This window comes from Streptopelia decaocto (genome assembly GCF_964273445.1).
Source record: "Streptopelia decaocto genome assembly, chromosome: 2".
Lineage (NCBI taxonomy): Eukaryota > Metazoa > Chordata > Aves > Columbiformes > Columbidae > Streptopelia > Streptopelia decaocto.
In genome coordinates, this window is record NC_138655.1 from 156,535,808 (window position 1) to 156,560,075 (window position 24,268).

Sequence of the window (24,268 nt, forward strand, 5' to 3'; positions counted from 1 at the left end):
AATTTCTTTCATGTTATGTTTCATTCTGTAGTTTTGTTGGTTTTTTAAGTAAAATGACCATAAATAGCTCATGTCTCAAAAAAAAAATCCCTTTAAAATTGTGTCATTTCATCATTACAGTGGAACATAGTAAAAGATACTAACATTTTTTCTAGAAAGCTATCCCAAAAAAACACCATGAGGAAAGACAGAAACAGAATAAACAGGAAACTAACATTAATTGGTTTGTGTGAGTATAGTAATCTATTGACTGACAGACTTACTGGGCATTCGTTAAGCAAGACTGGCCAAGAAACACAATTTTTGAAAGTAGAAATACATAGTATTTTGCATTCCTTATTTCTGCTTGCCCTAGATCAATTATAAGTCCTAGTCTTTATGATGAGAAGGAGATTTATTATCAGAAATTAAAACTGAGCCTATGTTGGGAGAGGAGGACCATGTGTAAAAAAGTGTTTCTTTCCCTGCAAAAACTTTACTTGATATTTATAAATAAAGTACAGAAGACCTTTGCCTTTTCCAGTAACTAAAATAGCAGTGCTAAATATGCCATGAGAAGCTTTAGTAGTGTTTTCTGTATTAATTATTGGTGAAATTAGCTGTGGCACTCAGCGGTGGCTTCGCTCTGACTGGGGGGGGAAGATGGTTCACCACACTTGAGACAATCTGTTCCTCATTTCAGCAGTAGTTACTCTTACCTGGAACTTGTTAATATTTCAGTACTTTCATTTGCACTTCCACGTTGCTCCCATCTGCAGTTGTTCTCCATCATTTCCACTCAATTGTCCCTTCAGGTGATTAGTTTTGCAGAATTTATTGTTGAAAGAACGGGCGCCCCTTGAGACTGCAGCTGGCTCTGAATTGATTTGGTTGAGCTGCTGGAGTCGATGGCTGTTCCTACCACAGTGGCTGTTAAAGTAGATGGTGGTGGGGACTGGAGCACATGGTTATATTGAAATCACACTGTTGTGTAGGTATCTTTATTAAACGAGCTATCTTTACAAGGAAAATCCACACTGTATTCCTGGCAACCCAGCTCGCTGCCACAATGCGATCATGACACAAGATACGGTCACCAAACCTTCTCCCTTGACTTCTGGGTGTATTGCGGATCAAATGTTACCAGACAGGATTGTTTTGCCTTGAGAAAAACATCTGAGAGCTCATAGCAGATGAGCATTGCTCATTTTTAAAGAGTAATGGCCCAGTTACAACCTAAATGAGAGAACGTTTGTTTGCGGGGAGCAAAAGGCACCGGTGCGGAAGACTGAGAGAGGTTATTTTTACAAAGGCGGCAATATCTTTCTTTCATTTCATGAATATTTGATGGATGTTGAAGATTTTTTTTCTGTGAAGTAGTAATAAAAATAGATTTTTATGTATAAAACTCTTCTGCAGACACTAGAATTAATAAGGCCGTGCTTCCTGTAAATTTGTGTCCTTACTCCCTAATCTCTTTACCTCTACCTGGCTACTTTCAGAGTCTTGCCACGTCCTGTCTTCCATGGCAGGGCAGGGACCACCAGGTTCTGTAGCTGCTTCCAAAGTCAGCAAGCACACATTTACTGCTTAGACGGTGAGCTGGTGTCTCTTGAAAGTAAGGGACTAAGTTGAAACTGCTTTCTCTCAATAAAGGCAGTAATTTGGATCTCTGCTTTACTCAAATCACTCCAAGAGCTTAGTATGTCTTGAGGGCTCAACTCCTCTGTCTAATTTGGCTGAACCTAGTCAACAGTTTCATAAAACAAGGGGAGAACCTGATAAACTTTGTCCCTAAAAAGTAGGGTTGAGAACTCACCCCCAGGATGAGATCATATTTGATATCACTTCTCTTTAGATGATTCTCAACGAAAGCAATACGAGGAATGGCTGCAAGATACACAACAGCTTCTTCAAATGCAACAGAAGTACCTGGAGGAGCAAATTGGAGCACACAGAAAATCGAAAAAGGCACTCTCAGCAAAACAGCGAACAGCCAAGAAAGCTGGGCGCGAGTTCCCCGAAGAAGATGCAGAACAGCTTAAACATGTTACTGAGCAGCAAAGTATGGTCCAAAAACAGCTGGAACAGGTAATCATCTGGAATCAAAACCGATCACCTTAATACTAAGCTGTCATACTGGTATGACTCACTGCTTTAAATCTCCTAAAAGATGAGCTGAAATGCTTAAATACAGTGGAACTTGTTTAAAGGGAGCCATTCCCTGTCATATTTTGTGTGTAACAGCGTTACCCTGAGTTGCTGGTGACATGAGTTGTAGGAGAATGTGCTACAGCAAGAGGCAGGACAAAAAGCTGTGCTTTGGGAAGAGGAGAGGTTGCTTAGCAAAACGATTTGCATCCGAGTTCCTGGCACCATGAAAAGCATAAATGAAAGATTCAGGCTGCGAAGGAGGAAATTCTGGGAGCGTAGGGCTCTGTGTTTCAGGCTTGAATGAACCTCATAGCTCAGGCTTTTTCAGGTGTCCTTATGTGATCAGAACCTCTTGGTTATACACCAGTTAATTGTTATTGTTTGAAAAGCTCTTTTCGTTACATCTTTAATGTTAGTGTAGTTTTATGATCTGTCTAGTTCCTAGACTCTGATCATCAGTGTGTTATCTGTTATCATATTACAGAATATTACAGGTCAAAGGGATATCTGGAGATTGTCTGGTCTCCTGATGAAAGCAGAATTAACCTCATGTACCTTATCAGTCAAGTTTTCTAAGTCTCCAAGGGTAGATTTTCCAGGCTCTCTGGGCTCCAGTTCCAACGTGTAACCACTTTAACTGGGTTGTTTTGTTGGTTTTTTTTTTTTTCTTTCTTTATATTCAATGGGAATTTCAGTTGCTTCATCATGTAACAGTGATTATACTAAGTGAGATTAAAGTTAGACCTGTGATAGTTTTGATGAATCTATGGTTTGGCCAACAGTACTGAATGCTGTGTTCTTCAAGACATCATTTAAAAATTATCTGGCGTGATGTTTCTTACAGTTTGGGTGGAAAATCTTTTCGTAGTCAGACATGCTGAACATGAAAATACTTTAGAGTGATCCTTTATTATTATGAGGGGAAAAACTGGGAGCAGATGGCTTCAAATGAAGTCCTTAGTGATATCTGACCCTCAAGTTCTTGCTCCTGTGTTGCTTCAAGACTGGGTATGCACTGGGTAGAATATTAGTTGGCTTGTCTCCACTATGTGGAAGGGGGATAGAGCAGATAAATTCTGTCCACATCATTTCTTCCTCTTTCTTTTTTTTTTTATGAATCATAAGTAGAAAAAGTGCAAAAGAAATCACTTTAACCAGTCTTATGCATACGTCAATCTAGTCTTACAGGGGAGTTACACTGAAGTAATAGCTGCTAATCGTGACATTGCTGGCAGATTCACTTAGTGCCCCAGAATTAAGGTTCTTTTATTTCTCATTTTTAAAGTTAACTTTCATATACTGCTGGTAAATGCCATTCATTCCCCTCCAACCACTGATTTAGACCAGTTGTCCACATGCTAAACAGCACTGTGTTACACACCTAGTGGGAGCTTAAATAGGGTTTTCTTGAAGTATATTTTTAAGGACCTTCTATTTGAAGCAATTCACTGCTCTTTCAAATCAGATCAAGTAATTCTTCTGTAATCAAGCTTCTCTTAGTGTTTGAAAAAGGCCAAGTCTTTATGTATATATAGAAGAAGGGCTCTAAGATCCCAGAGCCGATGTGCAGCATGGGTTTGGGTGGCAGGTGCTGAGCCGTGCGGACACAGCCGCGTTGTCCCTGCGGCTGGGACACTTCAACTGCTGCGGGTGGCGCGGAGCCCGCGCTCATCAGCTCTGCTCATAGTTCTCCCCGACACTGCTAACATCACCAGGTCGATCTGCGCAGGGTGTCATTGGGTCCTCTCCGATCTCAGCTCATTCCAGGCACAGCCCCGTGGCTGATGGGCCCCTGCAGATGCTGGGAGGACACGGTGGTTTGGGCACCTCTTTGTCCAGGCGTGCAGAGCCAACAGGAGTTTCATGCTCTGCACCCACCGATAAGTCCAGAGCGCTGGACTGGGCCGTGCAGACCCATCCCATCGGTGGCTTTATGCAGTGACCCTGATAGTGTCAGTGCCAAGCCAGAGCTTATAAATTATCTTGGACCTGAGATTACCACGTAAATAGCCTTCTGGTCCTGTGTTCTGGAGTTTCTCCTGTAGTATCTCTGTTGTTGAGCTTTCTGGCTTGTCCCTTGCCTCTGATAAAGGAGAGTGCTATCAAACATTTTTAATTATGGTATGGACTTTTTCCATCATACAAACAGCAATGAGAAGTAGTGAAAGTCACAGAAGTGAGAGGGAGATTTTCCATAACATATGTGTTATTAACCAGTGGATTACGAAGCCTTTTATTTTTTCAGAGTGGTATAGCTGGTACCTGTTGTGTTTCTGAAATGCTCTTTCTTTTCTGGTTGACACTGTTGTATCTTCCCATTGGCTTCTCCTGCTTGCCTTAAAAATAAACTACTAAGCTTAACATTTAATGTCCAACTTGAGCTTATTTTCATCCTAAAATTCTAAATTTTCAAGCCATTTTCAGCTGCTACGTGTGATGTTTGAGCATCTGCCTGTGAGTAAATGGGAATGTACCTCACTGTTTTGCCACGAACTTTTCAATTACGTAGTTTAAAAATCTTTGCTTATCTGAAGTTCATCCACCTCACTGCTTCCTTTATCCTGCCTGTTCCCAACTGTTTTGCTGTGCATGGTTGATAAGATCTGTAAGACAAGGACCATTTTTGGTTTAGGTTTGTGTATTCTGTAGCACCGTGTAGTCTTGGTACATAAATTGCACTTGGAGGCACTGTTATTTTTTCTGAAATTTTGGGATGGAGAATATTTCTAATTAAATAACAACTTTTAGCCTCAAAATGGGAGCAAAATTAAGGCTGTGCAGAAGTGCTGGTTTTGCCTGCAGGTCATTGTCTACTGAAATGGTAATGATGAGTTACACGTTTTATGCTGCTTACATAGTACATGTCAGAGATGAATAATGACTTTTTTAATTTCTAGATTCGAAAGCAGCAGAAAGAGCATGCGGAACTAATTGAGGAATATCGCATCAAGCAGCAGCAGCAGTGCGGGCTGGCCCCCCACGCGATGATGCCCGGTGTCCAGGCTCCACCGCCAATGGTTCCAGGAGGAACGACACCAGCAATGAATCAGCAAAGCTTCCCCATGGTGGCGCAACAGCTCCAGCATCAGCAACACGCGGTGGTGATCCCCGGGCAATCCAACCCAACCAGGATGCCAAACTTATCCGGGTGGCAACCTGGAAATGCCCCTGCGAGTCATATTTCCATTAACCCCGCAAGGATGCAGCCTCCAATGACGCCGTTGCCAATTACTCCTGGTACACCAGCCCCTGTGGCTGCTCCAAACGCAACTGCACAGTCAGGGCCACCACCGAGGGTGGAGTTTGAGGACAATAACCCTTTTAGTGAAAGTTTTCAAGAGCGGGAAAGAAAGGAGCGTTTACGAGAGCAACAGGAACGGCAACGCATTCAGCTCATGCAGGAGGTGGATCGACAGAGGGCTTTGCAGCAGAGAATGGAACTGGAGCAGCACGGTATGATGGGCTCTGAATTAAATAACAAACCGCCCTTATCTCAGATACCTTTCTTTAATTCCGATCTACCTTGTGATTTCATACCAGCCCCCCGACCTCTTCAGCAGTCTCCACAGCACCAACAGCAGCAGATGGGGCAGATCCTGCAGCAAGGTCCTGTGACCTCGCCTCCCGCCTCAAATTTTATGCAAAGCGGTGAGCGAAGGCCAGTGGGACCTACAGCTTTTGGACCTGATGGATCTGCTGTTCCAGGTGGAACCCCTAATTTCCACAACGTGAAACAAACTCATGGGAATCTCCCTGGGGCCACCTTCACGCAGAACCAAGTCAGGTCTCCGTTTGCTTCGGCTGTACCTTCCCCCGCAGTGCTTGGCAGCGCTGCCCCGTGTGGTTCGGACACTGGTGCGCCCCAGGCAGCAAACTTCCCTGGGTCCAGCCAGTCTCTCATCCAGCTGTATTCTGACATCATCCCGGAGGAGAAAGGAAAAAAGAAAAGGACACGGAAAAAGAAAAAGGACGACGATGCCGAGTCAATAAAAGCCCCGTCAACTCCGCATTCAGATATAACCGCGCCATCGACTCCAACCGTTTCTGATTCTACCTCCACCCCTACAGTTAACACCCCCAATGAACTTTCGCGTCATCAAGATGAGCAAGAGTCAGCGGAGATAACGGGCCCATCAGCCTCCAATGCAGGAGAGAGCCAGAGCTCTCCAGAGCTGGACTGCCAGCCCCAGAAACAGCCCAGCCTAAATCCAGAGACTGAAAAGGCTGCACCAGATACACCCACCAGCATTCAGGAAGTTAAACTAGAAAAAGCGGAAGCTGATCAATGCTCGGGTCAAGCTGAGCCTAAACCAGAAAATCCAGCCGGTATTAAGGTGGAAGAAGAGAAGGTCGCGTCACAACCTGCCTCTTCAGCTCCGAGTCCGGCACAACCAGCCAGCGTCCCAGCAGCGAAAGGGGAGTCGGGGAACGAATTGCTGAAACACTTGCTTAAAAATAAGAAGTCCTCGTCTCTTCTAAATCAGAAATCGGAGAACAGCGGCCGAACAGAAGAGGAGGCTTCTGGGGATCCAAAGTTAACAGAGAAGCAGAATCCAGCTGAGGGAATGGTGAGCCTGGGCTGGGTTTGTTATATAAGGAAAAGCTGATTTGTGCCTTCACAGCAGGTGTTTGGGAATAAATGGAGAGATAACCTACCTGCACAAGGGTGGAATAAGCAGCTCAGAGCAACTTTTACCTCCCTTCCTGTCTTTTCTCCATGAGTAAATCATGTGTGTTACAAAGCAAGTTTGAATATGACTACATAGATCAGTGTATTCAGAAATTATTAAAATGGAATTATATTTTCCCTAGATAGTCATCTTTAAAAATGCCACTTCCTAATGTTTACCAAGGTTAAGGCAAGATTTTAAGAGTGTTGACTCTTAATTACCTCTTAGGGTGTTTCTGTACAGTATATGGTATATCTGTATGCTGTTTTTTCTGGGCCTCACACCCCTTCAGCTGCACGGTCTGGAGTCTTCTGTGAATGAACCAAGTCCATGCCCATTTTTTGCCTGTGAAAAACACATATTGTCTCTAATTTTAGTAGAGACTATGCTCTCGGATTTTTATCAAAAGCATTAAATCGTTAAATCTCCTAAAATTGCTGGATTTCTGTGTTACAGAATGTTTTTCTAATTAATTTTACTTTAATGGAAGGGAGCATTAATTCTTTATATTAATGCCATTATGTGATTTAACAATTTATAATGTTCTTAAAACAGAGCTAAAGGAAATTGCTTTCTGTGCAGGTAGGATACACTTTACACTTAGGTTTGCTGGTCGTCTTATTTTGATCTTTAGTCTCTACTCAGTTTTGGTTTTGACTGCCCAAATACTTAATACATCCTTGAAACAAAATTTAAACACATTCAAAATAAATAAAGAGTAATAAAAATAAAGGTAATTGTGAGCAGCAGGTAATGTAGGTGTTAAAGATTCACAGTTAAAACATATATGACAGGAATATGTGAGAGCTCTTGAGGGGGTCATGGAAAGCTGTTTAAAATAATAACTGACAAAAAGAAATGGGACTTTCTTTTGGCTCACCACCATCTGCTGCATTACCAAGTCCCATTCTGATTGCTTTTCCACACCTATATGGTTTTGCAAATTCATACTGTACATATTTAGGCCAGTGTTACAAACCAGAATTGTTTCACTATGCTGTTTTTGTTTCTGACCTCAAAATACATTTGTATCATATTAACTTACACATCTTTTATCTGTCCCCATGTCTGCCTTTCATTATAGCCACGTGAAAATCTCTGCGGTTGCGTGCACATGTAACTTTACTTTGGCGAGTATTCAAAAGAAAATCTTTCTGGTGTGCGAGTTTTTAATGACGTTTTCAGATGTCATTGGTGTTAACGATAAATCATAATTCTGTGTGCGGGGACAGTTACAGTTGCCAGTGAGACAGCAAAGGAAGCAGACCGTAAAATACAGTTGGTTATCAATGAGATTTATTATAGCGTGTGTCTTCTTCTAGATGATCGTGCAGTAAATTTGAATGAACCGTGTATTAAAATGTCAAAAATTCTGCTTCACTTCCCATTCTTTGACCAGCAAACTGCAGGAAACCAGATGCAAGGTGCGTTTGGGTGCAGTAACAGCCAGCTGCAGAGAACAGATGGAGGACCTGAAACCAAGAAACAGAGAAACAAGCGCGCTCAGAGGACGGGAGAGAAGGCAGCTCCTCGGTCCAAGAAAAGGAAAAAAGAGGAAGAGGAGAAACAAGCTATTTACCCGAACGCTGATACATTCATCCAGTTAAAACAGGTAGGAACGCAGGTGCTGCACGAAAACACTTGGAAGAGCGGGCTGCTCCTGGTGGAAATGGAGCTGGTCATTAAGCTGAATTTTTGAGTACAGGGTGGAGAAAATGCAAACTTTCACACAGCCAGGACATTGCAAGTTTTGGGGTTACTTCCATGTGGAAGATGTGCTGACATGGTGTTGGGCAGTCTCAGAGCCGTGTGGTGCCTGGCAGCTCTACTGACGTATGGAGATTTTCAATGCTTCTATGTCATAGTTATATTAATTTCTACCTTTTTATTTTCTTTCAATACAGCAACTTTCTCTTCTGCCTTTGATGGAGCCAATAATTGGAGTGAGCTTTGCACACTTTCTCCCCTATGGCAGCGGCCAGCTTAATGGTGGCAATCGCCTTGTAGGAAGTTTTGGCAGTGCTACTCTTGATGGGGCTTCAGATTACTACTCCCAGCTCATTTACAAGGTGCGGCTTTACTCTGGATTTCCATTGTGTAGGGAAAAAAGGTTCATGACATTTATTACTACTAGTTGGGTAGAGTTCCTGCTTCTTACGAAGGCAGAAGAAAATAGCTTTCTGTTGCTAGACTAGCCAGGTGGTGCAGTGCTGAAACAGCCACCGTTGTTTTACACTGAAAGTGGAAATCAGTTCTGGGAACTGTGTTGTAAACTAATTAAAAACTACAAGTATTGCTTTTACAAATGGGTGCTAAATGGTGAAAATTGTAATTACAGTTTTATGAAGCAGAAAAGGCTGGGTTTGCACTAGTTCACAGTCACTGAAAGCATTAAAGCTTTTCTTAATGCGATTTAAATGGGAAAAAGACTTTCCTCGTTTGTCCACTAGGCCCTAACTAAGAACCTGAGAACTCTGACTGTAATAACCCCCAGAATTTAAAACTCAGTCTCTGAGATGAAAGCTGCAATGTTGGCCAAGCAGCAAGATAGCAAACAGACAACCAAAGCTGCTGCTTGGCTGCTCTAACACAGGGCGTTTCAGAAAGATGGACCCAATTTGAAATCACTCTGGTTTGAAACTGGGTCCATCTTTTTGAAACAGCTTGTATAAAAACTTCAGTAACGTATTTAAAACCAGGGGTGGTTACTCCAGCCTTACACAGCATGTAAGCTGAGAATGTGTCCCAGCAGAAATAGCTGCTGTGGTCAAAAGTGAATAGTAAGTATTAGTTTCGTAGGCATGACTGCAACAAGAACAGATACTGAAGTTCTCCTTTAGTTTTCATTGAAAATATGAGCAGTTAAGTAAGCTGGTGAGAAGTAGCCTGCAATGTGGTAACTGCTTCCGTGAAAGCTCGTCCTGAGCTAAATGTGAATTAGCTTCTCTTTTAGTGAAAATCGGGCAAGCTGGCTTGTTTGTGGTGATGGAGAGGCAGTGCAGAATAGCCATCCCAATCTTAAGTTCAGGCCTTTGCTTAAACTGTAGGAACTTGTTCGGGCTCGCAAGCCATTCCTAAAAATATTCGCTGTGTTTTTCTGTAAATAATTTAGATACATCTTCTTTCAGTAATACGTACTCATTGTGTAAACTATTTCTCTGTTAATATCACTGGTACAAGAAAAGCAAAGTGTTGTGTCTTTTATAGTAGCTACTTTTATGTATTGGGTCACATACTTGACAATTAATTATCGCTGCTTATCAGTGCTGCCTCTAGGTGTAAAAGTATTTGAGTGGGTTATATTATCTAGTATTAGAAGGCGAGTTTTCACCTTTCGTGCACAGCTGATTCACAGTTCTTTACTCTCATGCAGCAGAACAATCTGAGCAATCCCCCAACACCCCCGGCTTCTCTTCCCCCCACACCGCCCCCGGTGCCGTGCCAGAAGTTGGTAAATGGCTTCGCAACCACCGAGGAGCTGGCTGGCAAGGCTGGGATGTTGGGAGGTCACGACGGTAAGACTAATGTGCATTGTTTCTGTAATAAATGAGCCACGCTTGTAGCAAATTGCGAAATAGATAACTGGGATGCCAGACTCTTTAAGGTTGTAATCGTTAATATCCAGCTTTGTTTTACACTGGTATAATGTCATAGAATGTCCTGAGTGGGAAGGGACCCACAAGGATCATGGAGTCCAACTCCTGTCCCTGCACAGGACACCCCACAGTTCACACCGTGTGTCTGAGGGTGTTGTCCAGTCTCCTCTTGAACACTGTCAGGCTTGGGGCCGTGACACCTCCCTGGGGAGCCTGTTCAGTGTCCAGCACCCTCTGGGGGAAGAACCTTTTCCTGATGTCCAACCTGAACCTCTCCTGGCACATCTTCCTGCCCTTCCCTCGGGCTCTGTCGTTGGTCACTAAAGAGAAATTTCAAATGATAGCCTCTGCCCCGTGCCCCTTTAAAAGCATCTTGAGAGCTAGAAGCACCCTTAAGAAATGAAAAAGAAAACCTTAAAGTCAGATTTCTATGTCCAGTAGAATGACTGACCAGTTGGTTGAGTGAGCTCAAAAGCAGACTACCCAAAATGTACCCTCAGCAGGCTCTGTATGTAATCAGCATGGGTTTTTTGATACTTGTAATTTGGTCAATTAAAATTGCTTTCTTTTAAATAAAACTTTATACTGCCTCTTCATAAGAGTTCAGTGACTAAAATCCTCTTTTCCTGCCCCTTTTCCATTTTTGTAACAAAGTTTTTGATTTATTTTTTAAGTAAAACAACAATCCTCTCGTACTGGCAGAAGGCACACTCCAGAGCCCTTCAAGCCCTTTTTGCTCAAAATTTGCATTTCTTTGTAAATACGGAGATTAATCACACATGGTCAAAAATGTTTGAACTCCAAGTGGATGGGAGTGGTGTTACCATCTGCTCTAACACCTGGGTTGTATCAGGGAGCCACCGATACCCCGATATACACGATATATATCAATGGAGAGCTGTGCAGATGTCTCATTGTGCTGTTTCTGGTTTTAGTTACCAAAGCTCTGGGACCAAAGCAGTTCCAGTTGCCTTTCAGACCACAAGATGATTTATTAGCAAGAGCAATGGCTCAGGGCCCTAAAACTGTGGATGTTCCTGCTTCGCTTCCAACACCACCTCACAACAACCAGGAGGAGTTAAGGTGGGTTTTCCCTGACATCTTCAAAACCGTATTTGGGGCAGATTCTCTGATCTTTTAGTAGAGATGAGGCTGTGGAGGTGGGAGGAGACGAAGAAACTGTCACAGTACAGAGAAGGTAATGGGGTCATTTGTCCTGGTTAACCACGTGTTAAGAGCAGCATAGAGAAATGGGTGACTTCTGCCATTGCTGGACTCTACATGCTGTTAAATGGTTAAGAATGCTTCTCTGTATACGTCTTTCCCAAGAAACCACCATGTGCAATGGGGTGTGAGATACCCAGAAGTAATGACCTACCCCATCATTGTGTTCCGTGACTAGTCACGAGAAGCAAGTTCATTGTGGCTCCCTGTTGTGATTTATAACTTTGGGTTCTTCAAGATTTATAGAACATTTCCAAATGGTGTATTTTGGGTTTTGTTCCAGGGTTCAAGATCACTGTGAGGACAGGGACACTCCTGACAGCTTTGTTCCCTCTTCCTCTCCTGAAAGCGTGGTGGGGATGGAGATCAGTAGGTATCCCGACCTGTCGGTGGTGAAGGAGGAGAACCCAGAACCCGTCCCATCTCCCATCATTCCCATCCTACCCAGCAGTACTGGGAAAGGTGAGACTGCAGCAGAGCAAACAGAACTAGGCTGGGCTTTTTTTACATTCACATGTCTGTAGGATTAACCTGGTGTATTTTGTTTAATTTTCAGGTTCAGAAGCCAAAAGGGATTACATAAAATCAGAACCCGGTTCGGGAGCGTTACCTGGTTCTGGCTTCTTTGCCTCTCAGCTTGGACCATCCCAGAATGGTCCTAAATCTGGCCTTATATCTGTAGCAATTACTTTACATCCCACAGCTGCTGAGGTAAAATAAATAAGTTTGTATTACATATCTGCAATACAACAGCATTTAATGTATTTTATATATAGTGAATCTGAAGGGCTTATAGCATAGTACCATAAAGCAGCTGTCTCAGTCTGATAATTTACATTAGTGCTGTCTTAACTGCCTGATGAAAACAAAGTGATGTTTTGATTCTTGTCCTTAGAACATTAGTGGCGTTGTAGCGGCGTTCTCCAACCTGCTCCACGTCAGGATTCCCAACAGTTACGAGGTCAGTAACGCTCCGGACGTCCCGTCCTCCGTGGGCAGCGGCAGCAGCCACAGGGTGACCCCGTCCCTGGAGTACAGGCAGCGCCTGCTGCTCCAGGGCCCCGCGGCAGCGCCCGGGGGACCTGCCCGCATCGCATCCTACGGGCTGAAGCAGCCGAATGTGCCGTTCCCCGCAAACAGCAACGGTGAGTGTGACTCGGTGATCCTCAGGGTCTCTTCCAACCAAAATGATTCTATGGTTCTATGAGTAGATACCGATTCTTTTCAGTTTTCAGTACCAAAATTTTAACTTGAGTCACAGAATCACAGAATCGACTGGGTTGGAAAAGACCTCAGAGATCATCGAGTCCAACCCTTGGTCCAACTCTAGTCCGTTTACTAGATCATGGCACTAAGTGCCATGTCCAATCTCAGTTTAAAAGCCTCCAGGGACGGCAGTATTAATGTATTAATGCATTTGAGCCTTATAAATTCACTCTCTAGAATTTAATAATTGATTCTTGTTTTAAATAATACTTACATGATCAGTGCATGTGCACCTGCTCCTGATCTTAACCATGACTTAATAGGTCTGATCCACCTCTGGTTTCCATTGTGTTATCTACATCACTGTCAGAGAGGTATTTCTTCCAGTGGTTCTCAACATCATTTTCCACTGGTTCTCAACATCATTAGGGGTTTTTTGGTCTGATATTAAATCCATCATTCAGAAAGATTGTTCCTGTGTTGGAAAGTTGACTAGTTGTTTAAGCATATATTCCTATGTTGGTGTAGTTATGAATATCTTAAACAAAAATGTATTTTTGCTTCGTTCACACAGTTGGTTTTGGTCTAGTTTAAACCATTTCCCCATTAGTTTAAAGCTTGCCTTCCACACCCTACCCAGGAGACCACCGTGACATCTCAGCAACTGGGTTCAATCTGATGCAGCTTCTAACAGACGTATGGATTTTCTAGGTATAGCTGGCTACAAGGATCATGGTCAGAATATAGCAGAAGGCTCAGCTTTGAGGCCTCGCTGGTGCTCCCATTGCAAAGTGGTGGTTCTCGGCAGCGGGGTGCGGAAATCCTTGAAGGACCTTCCTTTCCTGAAACAGGTACGGCCGGGGATGTGGCGTTTCTTGCGTGTGATGCTGAACGAGCAAACCAAGCGACAAAGACCAATAACTGTGCTCTCCCTTCTGCGTGTGGACTCATTCAGGGTGGGACATTCGGGCACATTTGTTGTACAAATAAGAAATGTCAAAGTTGCTACTTATATAAAATGAATTTCAGTAAATCTCATAAAGCAGGTCCCATACATGGCAGCTTCCTAAATTCTGCTCCTGACCTCTTTCCATGACCACTTCAGGGACCTTTATTCGCAAAGAGCTTATTGGCAAGGCAGCCCCATATTGCCGTGTCAGGAAATACTGCAACAGCAAGAATAATTGTACTTTTTTGAGCAGGAATCCGACTTAGGTCTCTTGTATTTTCATGGGGAACTGTCATTCATTCAAAAAGTACCATTGCTCTTTCAATGAGATGGAGATATTTAGGCAACAAAGGTGTATAGCCAAAATTTATATACAAAAATAATGGGTCCGTGTAGTCAGCAAAGCGCTGAATTCCCAGGGGTGTTTTGCAGATGGATCAGTAGATAAAACAATGTGATCTGTCTTTGATTAGGCTGAAACGAGATGTTCTTTTGCCATCTAAAGATAAAAGAACATGGATTTTACTTTGCAAGTGTGGCTATGGAGCAGATGCGTGCATGGTATAGAATGCTTCAGTTCGATTGTTAAACTTCTGTTAAAGGCACGAAACGCTGAAGAACAAGGTTGTAGGTGGTGGTAACGTTAGATCTGTCAAATAATCAAGTGTTTATATCACAATATCGCTCATTATTTCAAAATGTTCTGCAAATAAAGAGTTTCTAGCCAGATTGGAAGAACTGTTTCATTACACTTATTATGTGAGGGATGGTATTAAAATGCACTTCTGATAATGTTCCCTGTTTGATTCCCAGGATTCCCAGGAAGGCTCTGATAAAATGAAGGACATTGTATTCTGTAGCAACAACTGCTTTGTTCTTTATTCAGCAGCTGTGCAAGCAAAAAACTCAGAGAACAAAGTAAGTACCAAACGCTGGTAAACCCTGGTGAGTAGAATTATTGCAGCTAGTTTTTGAAGAACAGAAAGGGGGCAAGAGGGAAGATTGCACTTCATTTTAGAGGGTTATAAATGCATTGCTCTATATTCAGATGTCGAGATTCTGAACCAGTGGCGTGAAGTGAAATTCATATTTGCAGAACTTTCTGCCTGGTGGCCGCATGGCACAACTGTTGCCACCTTTTGTCCTCACAGGCTTGAAGGTGCAGTCTCAAAAACATAGTCCATCAGGTGCTCTGGGCATTGTACAAAACCACACACCCGTCTTTAAGGGCTATATTCTGCATTTTGATTTGGCTTACGCAGTAAAAACAAAAATTACAACAACTGTGCCCGTAATAACTGAACAGCGAGTCTGCAAAAGGACTTTTAGTTGTTCAGTGTAACTGGACAAATACAGTCCTATTCCCTTACTTAATTTGGGCAAAACTGCTTTTGTAATTAGCAAAACACTCATAAAGAGCCTGTGAACTGACAGTGACGAGGAAGAATGAGATGGGTTTTTTTTGCCCCTAAACCACTGGACAGAACAGGCCATGTGCTTCAGGTATCGCCTAATCAATGCTTTCTCGTGGTCCTGTATTCACTGTACAATTTGCAGCCTTCCTTCAAAGCATCCTACTCATATTTTTCAAAAGAAATTGAAAAAATAAAGGTGTGCACATCCACATTATTGTAGTGTCCCACATAGCTCATTTTCACTAGTACCTAAACAGGGTAACATTTCTGCACAAGCGCATCGGTGTGTACTTAATTAAGTTAATTAAATGTCACATTCAGCCTCTTGATCCTTTAGTTTACTTTTTCAAGATTACTCATACAAACCGCATGAAGCACTTTTTAATCTAAACTTCATTTGTTCTTGTTTTCTCTTCTTGTTCTTAACAAATCTCTGCAGGTATAGCTCTTATTTATTAGGACTGAATCGTTAATTCCTTAAGCTGTATCTAATCTGAAGCCCAGCAGGAATTTCTTCCTCACTTGTTTCGGGGAAGAATATGTGGCATAAATTCCAAATCTTTCCCTTCTAATAATAAGAAGATTCTTACTCTTTAGATGAATTCTATGACCCATATTTTAAGGTTATTTCATGTTGTAACAAAACTTCCTAAATGTACCTAAGAACTACATCTGTGAGCAGGCTCGTCTGGGGCAAGCGAGCAGATTTTGGTTCAAGAGGTGGACAAGGGATCGTTGATGCTTCCTCTTCTCTGTTCAAGGGCCCCACATTTGGGATTTGTTTCTTAAGCCTTTTCTATTGCTTCAGCAGGAATCGGTTCCGTCTTTGCCGCAGTCGCCGATGAAGGAGAGGCCGCCCAAAGCGTTCCACCAGTACAGCAACAACATCTCCACTTTGGACGTCCACTGTCTGCCCCAGCTGCAGGAGAAGGTTTCTCCACCATCCTCACCCCCCATCATGTTCCCTCCCGCCTTCGAAGCGGCCAAGGTGGAGGCGAAGCCGGATGAGCTTAAGGTAACGGTGAAACTAAAACCGAGGTTAAAAGCAATACACAGCAGTCTCGATGACTGTCGGCCTCCGAGCAAGAAATGGAAAGGGATGAAATGGAAAAAGTGGAGCATTCAGATCGTGATTCCTAAAGGATCATTCAAACCTCCTGGTGAAGAAGAAATAGATGAATTTCTTAAAAAACTCGGCACAACCCTTAAGCCTGATCCTGTGCCTAAAGACTACAGGAAATGTTGCTTCTGTCACGAGGAAGGTGATGGATTAACCGATGGACCAGCGAGGCTTCTTAACCTGGATTTAGACCTTTGGGTCCATTTGAACTGTGCCCTTTGGTCTACAGAAGTCTACGAGACACAAGCTGGTGCCTTAATAAACGTGGAACTAGCACTGCGAAGAGGCTTGCAAATGAAATGCATGTTTTGTCACAAAATGGGCGCCACCAGCGGTTGTCACAGGTTAAGGTGCACCAATATTTATCACTTTACCTGTGCCATTAAAGCACAATGCATGTTTTTTAAAGACAAGACCATGCTTTGCCCCATGCACAAACCAAAGGGAACTCATGAGCAAGAACTTAGTTACTTCGCGGTCTTCAGGAGGGTCTACGTCCAGCGTGACGAGGTGCGGCAGATCGCCAGCATTGTCCAGCGAGGGGAGCGGGACCACACTTTCCGCGTGGGGAGCCTGATCTTCCACGCCGTGGGGCAGCTGCTGCCGCAGCAGATGCAGGCGTTCCACTCCTCCAAAGCGCTCTTCCCCGTGGGCTACGAGGCCAGCCGGCTCTACTGGAGCATGAGGTACGCAAACCGACGCTGCCGCTATCTCTGTTCCATCGAGGAGAAGGACGGGCTGCCCTTGTTTGTCATCAAGGTTGTGGAGCAAGGCCATGAAGATCTGGTCCTGACCGACACAACACCCAAAGGTAAATTTTGTGAGCTAACATCATGACTTCTGTGGGTTTGCTGTTTGTTTTCTTGCTACTGATACTTGTGTTGCAGACACTGTTTTAATGTCATGTTTCTAGTGAGCTTCCAGGGACCCTTTTAAATATCATGCAATGAAGACTGAGGAAACCCTTGAAGAAATTGTATAAGCTGTAAATAAGATGACTTGTTACAAGTTCACAGGGGAGACCTGAGTACTGGAAATGAATTAAAATAGTAGGAATGTCAGCGTAGGTTTCCATTAATGAAAAGTGACTTTGTTTCCGTACGATACCTTCACTCAATTATCTTCAGATCAGCTGGGCTGAAGGTCATAAACAATAAAGACAGTTGAGTTGACCACGTTCTGGGAGCAGGTAACGTTGTCTCTGGCAGGGTGAGGGACGTTACATTAGATCATAAACAAATGGGGCATCTCTGAGGGATCATAGAACAGTTTGGGTTGGAAGGGACCTCCAAAGCTCATCCAGTGCCACCCCTGCCATGAGCAGGGACATCTTCACCAGCTCAGGTTGCTCAGAGCCCCGTCCAGCCTGGCCTGGGATGTCTCCAGGGATGGTTCATCCACCACCTCTCTGGGCAACCTGGGCCAGGGTTTCACCACTCTCAGTGTACAAAATTTCTTCCTCATGTCTGGCCTGAATCTCCCCTGCTTTAGTTTAAACCATCACGCTTCGTCTCATTACAACAGGCCCTGCTAAAAAGTCTGTCCCCACTTTCTTATCAGCCCCTTTTAAGCACTGAAAGGCCGCAGTAAGGTCTCCCTGGAGCTTCTCTTCTCCAGCTGAACACCCCAGCTCTCTCAGCCTGTCCTCCCAGCAGAGCTGTTCCAGCCTCGGATCATTCGTGTGGCTCCTCTGGCCCCTCTCCAGCAGGTCCATGTGCGTCCTGTGCTGAGGAACCAGAGCTGGACCAGCACTGCAGGGGGGGCTCACCAGAGCAGAATCACCTTGACCTGCTGCCCACACTCCTTATGATGCAGCCCATGATACAATTGGCCTTTTGGGCTGCAAGTGCACGTTGCCAGCTCATGTCAAGTCTTTCCTCCCCAGCACCCCCAAGCTCTTCTCCGCAGGGCCGCTCTCAGTCCCCTCATCCCCCGGTCTATGGACAGCAGGGGTTGCCCTGGCCCAGGTGCAGGACCTTGTGGAACCTCCTGAGGACTGTGGTGGGTGTATGTCCATGGGGCCTGTGAGGCTCTGGGTCTTCACCCCTTGGTGCTGCGGACACGCTCGGTCCTGCTCTGCCCCATCAAACCACTGCTGGGGAAATCACCCCCAGCCGAGAGCGGAGTGTGATCCAGCAGCGGAAACACAATAGGTCATTTATTTTCAGCAAATTTTTTGTGCAGTTTCTCTCAGGAGGTTCCGTCCATGTTATTGTTGTCAGAGGACTATAAATTTCCATGATGCCAACACCAAAAGGTTTGTTCCCCAGAATCAGGGGTGCAGTAGGAATGTCATGTTTGTTTGGGATTGGTTCAGGAAAAAATAGCAACTCACCAAATGATTTTCCACCTCACTTTTTGAACCCCAGTCTGATTGTGTATGTAGCCAAGGACAAAACGCTTCTCCAGTGTTGGTTTCTGGTTCCTGATACCCTCCGACATTCATTTTAACACCTGTATTTTCGTGATCACTAATTCTTGCCCGTATGGCCGTGTAGGTGTGTGGGATAAGATCCTGGAGCCCGTTGCTTCTGTTAGAAAAGAATCGGAAATGCTCCAGCTGTTTCCCAGCTATTTGAAGGGTGAAGACCTCTTTGGTTTGACGGTCTCTGCCGTGGCCAGGATTGCAGAATCGGTGAGTCTTACCAGCCCCGTTCTCGCTGCATCACCCCAAATCGCCGGATAGACACGAGAGAACGGGAACAGGAAGAAGCGTGGAAAAGTAAATATTTCCTTACGCACAATTAACATATAATGACTTGGATTTCTTTTCTTTTTCTGTGTTGTTTGCAGCTGCCGGGGGTTGAGGCCTGCGAGAACTACACTTTCCGCTATGGCCGAAACCCCTTAATGGAACTCCCTCTTGCCATCAACCCCACGGGCTGCGCCCGTGCCGAGCCTAAAATGAGTACCCATGTCAAGAGGTTTGTGTTAAGGTATTTTGTTTTAATTTCACATAGTACAGCCCAGGGTTTATAGGCTGCTTAGGGTTATTTGTGCTTTTGTCTGCTGCTTACAAACCCTGTCGTCTTTGGCTGTGGATGTGCATGCCCGGAGCGAGGGAGTCGCTTTGTTGTCTCCGCTAGCTGGCTTTCAGTGTCTGTGCGTCCCCAAGAATTTTGGATGGGTTTTGCGGCTCTTTTTCGGAGAAATCTTCAGTTTTCCTTTGTGTTCTTTCCCGGCGTATGCCCAATTCCTACAGGCCTCACACCTTGAACAGCACCAGCACGTCGAAGTCCTTCCAGAGCACAGTCACGGGGGAGCTGAACGCGCCCTACAGCAAACAGTTCGTCCATTCCAAGTCCTCTCAGTACCGCAAAATGAAAACCGAGTGGAAGTCCAACGTGTACCTGGCTCGCTCGCGTATTCAGGTCAGTTCGCATTTCAGGGTTATAGATTAAAATCGATTTCTTAGGGTTTTATTTATGTCTATTTTATATAAATTTTACATTCGCATACATTTTATATATACATATTTATATTTGAAACTAATGCTAGGGCAAAAATTCCTTCAAGCCTCATCCCAAAATCGGCAATTTTTCTGTCTTCCATAGATTTATCTTAAGATTTCTTTCTAATTATTGTGAATATTTTAAAAAACAATTTGTTACCATCATCTAGAAAGACATTTCAAGTTTGTTTGTTTGTTTTTTCTAAGCATATTTCTGTAAAACTTCCTAAAACCGCCCGTGTACAGACGTGCTCAGCCCCGGTTGAGCAGAGCGGAACGAGACCAGCGTCAAGAGTCCAATACTTGTTTGAATTCATCAAAATAATAAGCTCGTTGCTTTACAGAGTTGGTGGTTTTGCTCTGCAGACTGTTTTGCAAAAGCTTTTAATGAATCTTGCTGTGTATGAACACAGCTGTTGATTTTAAGTTGGACTTAACCGTGCCGTTGTGTTCCTACTCGGTTTCTCCAGCCTAGTAAGGCTCGCTTTATTTTTCAGTGAATTTACAATCTTTGCCTGGTCAGGTGTCAGAGGTATGAGAAAAACTTTCCAATACATTTTCTTGCATCTTAAGAACCGAACGTGAAGCTGAGTTCTGTGTTCCAGCACCACTTCGTTCTTCCTGGGCCATTGGCTCTTTCTGGTTCCCTGCAGTCCCGGGTTTGGGGCACGGCGAGCAACGCGGTGTAAATGTCAATTTATTACAGAATTCTAAATCACAATGTATTTTTTTATAGGGCCTGGGCTTGTATGCTGCTAGAGACATAGAAAAGCACACGATGGTCATTGAGTATATCGGAACTATTATCCGGAATGAGGTGGCGAACAGGAAGGAGAAGCTTTATGAATCTCAGGTACCATACAACGAAACAAATGTTCTTGTGTTCCAGCAACTCAGGTCCCCTGATTCCTGTTTGCTGCTGTGCTGTAAGAGCAGTAGGCTGAAAAGAGAACCAGAACAGTCCGTGGTGTTTCTCGCCAAAGGATCAGAGTGTTTAAATGTTTAATACGTGTCTCAGCGCCCTGGCCGGGTGCGTCACACACGTCCCCTGGCCCAGAGAGAGAAGCAGACATGTCAGAGCATCCATTTTTAATGAGAAATTCTTTAAATTGTGGAACTCAGCGTATTGTACCAGTGAGGACGTATTCGTGAAGCACCTCAAGCTCCTTGATGAGCGGTACAGAACCTATGATGGAAATACGAATTTATATGTGAATTTATGTGTGACCCTCGCTGTCCCCGTGACCTGCGTCTGCTCCCAAAGGCGGGAGGACAGGCGGAGGGAGCCCCCGCCGCTGCTGCCTTTTCATCACCGGCAGTTACGTAAAGTCTCCAAGAGTCTCTGTTCCGATTGTGTTTTTCAGAACCGCGGCGTGTACATGTTCCGCATCGACAACGACCACGTCATCGATGCCACCCTGACGGGAGGCCCTGCCAGGTGGGTGTCTGCAGCGACCAGACGCATCCCGGGCTGTCCCAGGCCTGGCTGTGGGGGACACGAGCTCGGGCTTTTCTCAGTGGGTGTTATTCTCTGAGCTGGTCCATTCGGTGAAATAACGTCACCTTTCTCATTAGCTTGGCTCACCTTTGATTATGTTTCATGGCAGCTATGAAGAAAGAATGGGATTTTTTTTTTAATGCTTGATTTTTTTTACATTTTCTAGGTAAAGAAACAAGTGCAGAGTAATATAATTGTATCTGGGAAGTCAATGCAGCCCTGAAGCCAAGGCCGTCCTAAGGTTTGGTGACATTTGCCTCCAGGGATGCGCTTTCTTAACACGTTCCCTTTGCACCCTGTCTCCTGGCAGGTACATCAACCACTCGTGTGCGCCGAACTGCGTGGCCGAGGTGGTGACTTTCGAGAGAGGACACAAAATCATCATTAGCTCCAGCAGGAGAATCCAGAAAGGGGAGGAGGTAGGACGGGCTCCTTTGCCTTCACCCACCCCTTATTTGCAACGCGTTGTAAATACTTAGTGAGCTCTAAGGGCGCTTGTAACCGGTTTGTACTGGGGTGGGCAGAGCGACATTTCCCTTCCCCTCTTCCCTTTAACAGCTCAACCTCTAGAGCTTAATCATGGATATGAAACCCGCGGGCACGTCCTGCGGTAAATCCCGGTTGTAACTGTTCTCCCACCTCTTCTGGCAGCTTTGCTACGACTACAAGTTTGATTTTGAAGACGACCAGCACAAGATTCCATGTCACTGTGGAGCTGTAAACTGCCGAAAGTGGATGAACTAGAATGCATTCCTTGCTGTCTTTGAGGGTCGCTTGTCCCTAGGAAGAAGTGATTCACACGTTGATTTTGTCGATGGAAAATTGTTGCCTTTTTGAAAGGGGGGGACGGGGTGGGGAAAAAAAAAAAAAGAAATCACTTCTGGAAGTACAGATTTCTACTCAAGTATTTAAAAAGAAAAGAAGAAAAATGAAAAAAAAATATAATAACGAAGCAGCAGAAGCGAGCCGGCAAAATCCGAAGCCAACTTTCCAGAGACATGGAGGTGAAACCCAATTACAGAATGGTCCAGCACTTTTGTTTTTGAGCTCACTAAGGAGAAACTGTTGAACTTGGGCAAAGAACCGCTGGCCGAGCCGCGGGGCCGCGGGGGCACATGAATGTAAGACTGAAATCACCAGCGAAAGGGAGAAGTCCAAAGTGCTGGCCACAGCCTTATTTGATAAAGGGGCAGGCCCTCTAATTAAAGAAAAGTTTTAAATAAAAGTAGACACCACTGAACAAGGAATGTACTGAACCGACTTCCTTAGGGATAGAGCTAAGGGAAAAAATAACTTGCACTAAAATACATTTAAATACTTGATTCCATGAGTCAGTTTATTGTAGTTTTTGATTTCTGTAAAATAAGAGAACCTTTTTGTATTTATTATTGAATAAGTGAATGAAGCTATTTTTAAAAAGAAAGTTAGAAGAAAGCCAAGCTGCTGCTGTTACCTGCAGAACTAACAAACCCTGTTACTTTGTACAAAAGTGTAAATATTTTGCGAAAAAAAAAAGAGGAAAAAAAAAATACAGTATAAAAATAGTTATTGACCAAATGCTACCAACTCTGCAGCAGTTCGGGTGCTTATTATAAACTGTCAGTAGGGATGTTACAATATGATCTCATGTATTACCAGACATGCGATTGCAATGACGGAGTAACCAAAATCTCAATTTAAAGAGGGGGGGTTTTTTATGTTTCAAGCAGTCACAACTGTGGTCTTCTTAGAACTTTTTTAAGCAAACCTTAAGCCTGCTAAGGGCGTGTACATTACAACTCGGACTTTTGTAGATGTTTGGGTAATAATTTAGATTAATTTTATTTGTATTATATTGTCGCATCCCTATTTCTTAAGTCAGGTTGGTTTTTTTTTTTTGTGCTTACAATTTGTGATAACTGTGAATAACTGCTAAAAACCCACCCAAAATAGAGGCTGGACGCTGGTTTTTTTCTCTTCAGCAGAAGTAGTTGAGATTAGGGGACTGTTCAGCCTACGGTAAATCATGTAAAGGGCGTAGGATCACGTAGCGGAGCGGAACCGGTGGGACGCAGCCTTCGGAACAGGATCCCGAGGAAAACCAGGAGCTGTCGCGCTTGCAGCTGCAGGACTCTGGCAATAGGGGGTTGGAAGATGTAATTTAAAGATGTGTTTGTATGGATTGGTTTTTTTTGTTTACATTTCTTTTCAAAATAAATAAACACTGTTTTGTGTTTGCTTGTAGAGATTGAATCAGCGTTTCGAAGCAGGTTAGCTTTTTATTTTGTACTTAAAACTTCTGGTACTGACACTTCACAGGCTAAATATAAAATTTTAAAAAAATGAAGTTTTTTTTTTGTGTGCACAATGAAAGTGGACTGTAAACTGTTGGTATATTCAGTAATACAGTTCTGAACTTGTAATGTATATGGCATGATGTATTTTTATCTTACAGAATAAATCAATTGTATATATTTTTCTCTTGATAAATAGCTGTATGAAATTGTTTCTTGAATATTTTTCTTCTCTTGTACAATATTCCAACATCCTACCAGTATTTGTCCTACAGGTTTTTTTCTGTTCTGTATAATAGTATCTAATGTTGGGAAGAAAAAGAAAAGAAAAAAAAAACAAACAAAAAAAAGACCAAACAACAAAAACATCACAAAAAACAAACCTTTTTGAAGTATACAGAGTGTTATGGGTTTTGGAATTTGTGGAAACAGATTTAGAAGATCAGCATTTACAAATAAAAATATTTTACATCTATAAGTAAGTTCTCTGTTCCTGTTTCATTGGCTGGCTCCCCAGGGTGTCGTGGGTTCGGTGTTGGGAGCAGTGGGTGCGTTCCGCTCCAACACACCCCGCGCCCCACGTGTGACACCGTGGTGGCTTGAGCACCTACCAGACGCCGTTCCCGCTGTCGTGTTTCCCCAGAAAACTGCAAAAGACACTAATAAATTAAATAAATACTGTGTGCTGGGTTGGGAGCTGCTGCTCCTCCTGGGTGGGGTGTGCTGGGAGCAG

The 24,268-nt window shown here is 43.7% G+C and overlaps 1 protein-coding gene across 15 annotated transcripts in view; it reads left to right on the plus strand.

Annotated features, from left to right (window-relative positions):
* Positions 1 to 24,013, plus strand: part of KMT2C (lysine methyltransferase 2C) — a 203,464-nt gene extending 179,451 nt beyond the window's left edge. For 10 of the 15 annotated variants that reach the window (XM_082046506.1, XM_082046501.1, XM_082046494.1 and 7 more), the window contains 19 exons: positions 1,838 to 2,070; positions 5,031 to 6,701; positions 8,203 to 8,415; positions 8,708 to 8,872; positions 10,177 to 10,318; positions 11,335 to 11,482; positions 11,907 to 12,085; positions 12,180 to 12,334; positions 12,519 to 12,768; positions 13,541 to 13,680; positions 14,592 to 14,696; positions 16,002 to 17,124; positions 18,812 to 18,948; positions 19,107 to 19,249; positions 19,516 to 19,684; positions 20,501 to 20,617; positions 21,129 to 21,202; positions 21,573 to 21,681; positions 21,914 to 24,013. In XM_082046506.1, coding sequence (XP_081902632.1) covers positions 1,838 to 2,070; positions 5,031 to 6,701; positions 8,203 to 8,415; positions 8,708 to 8,872; positions 10,177 to 10,318; positions 11,335 to 11,482; positions 11,907 to 12,085; positions 12,180 to 12,334; positions 12,519 to 12,768; positions 13,541 to 13,680; positions 14,592 to 14,696; positions 16,002 to 17,124; positions 18,812 to 18,948; positions 19,107 to 19,249; positions 19,516 to 19,684; positions 20,501 to 20,617; positions 21,129 to 21,202; positions 21,573 to 21,681; positions 21,914 to 22,006 — 5,366 coding nt within the window. In that variant the 3' untranslated portion in view covers positions 22,007 to 24,013. The remainder of the gene's footprint in view (positions 1 to 1,837; positions 2,071 to 5,030; positions 6,702 to 8,202; positions 8,416 to 8,707; positions 8,873 to 10,176; positions 10,319 to 11,334; positions 11,483 to 11,906; positions 12,086 to 12,179; positions 12,335 to 12,518; positions 12,769 to 13,540; positions 13,681 to 14,591; positions 14,697 to 16,001; positions 17,125 to 18,811; positions 18,949 to 19,106; positions 19,250 to 19,515; positions 19,685 to 20,500; positions 20,618 to 21,128; positions 21,203 to 21,572; positions 21,682 to 21,913) is intronic. The other 5 variants (XM_082046502.1, XM_082046499.1, XM_082046498.1 and 2 more) reach the window with 3 other exon arrangements.
* Positions 24,014 to 24,268: the final 255 nt, after the last annotated feature.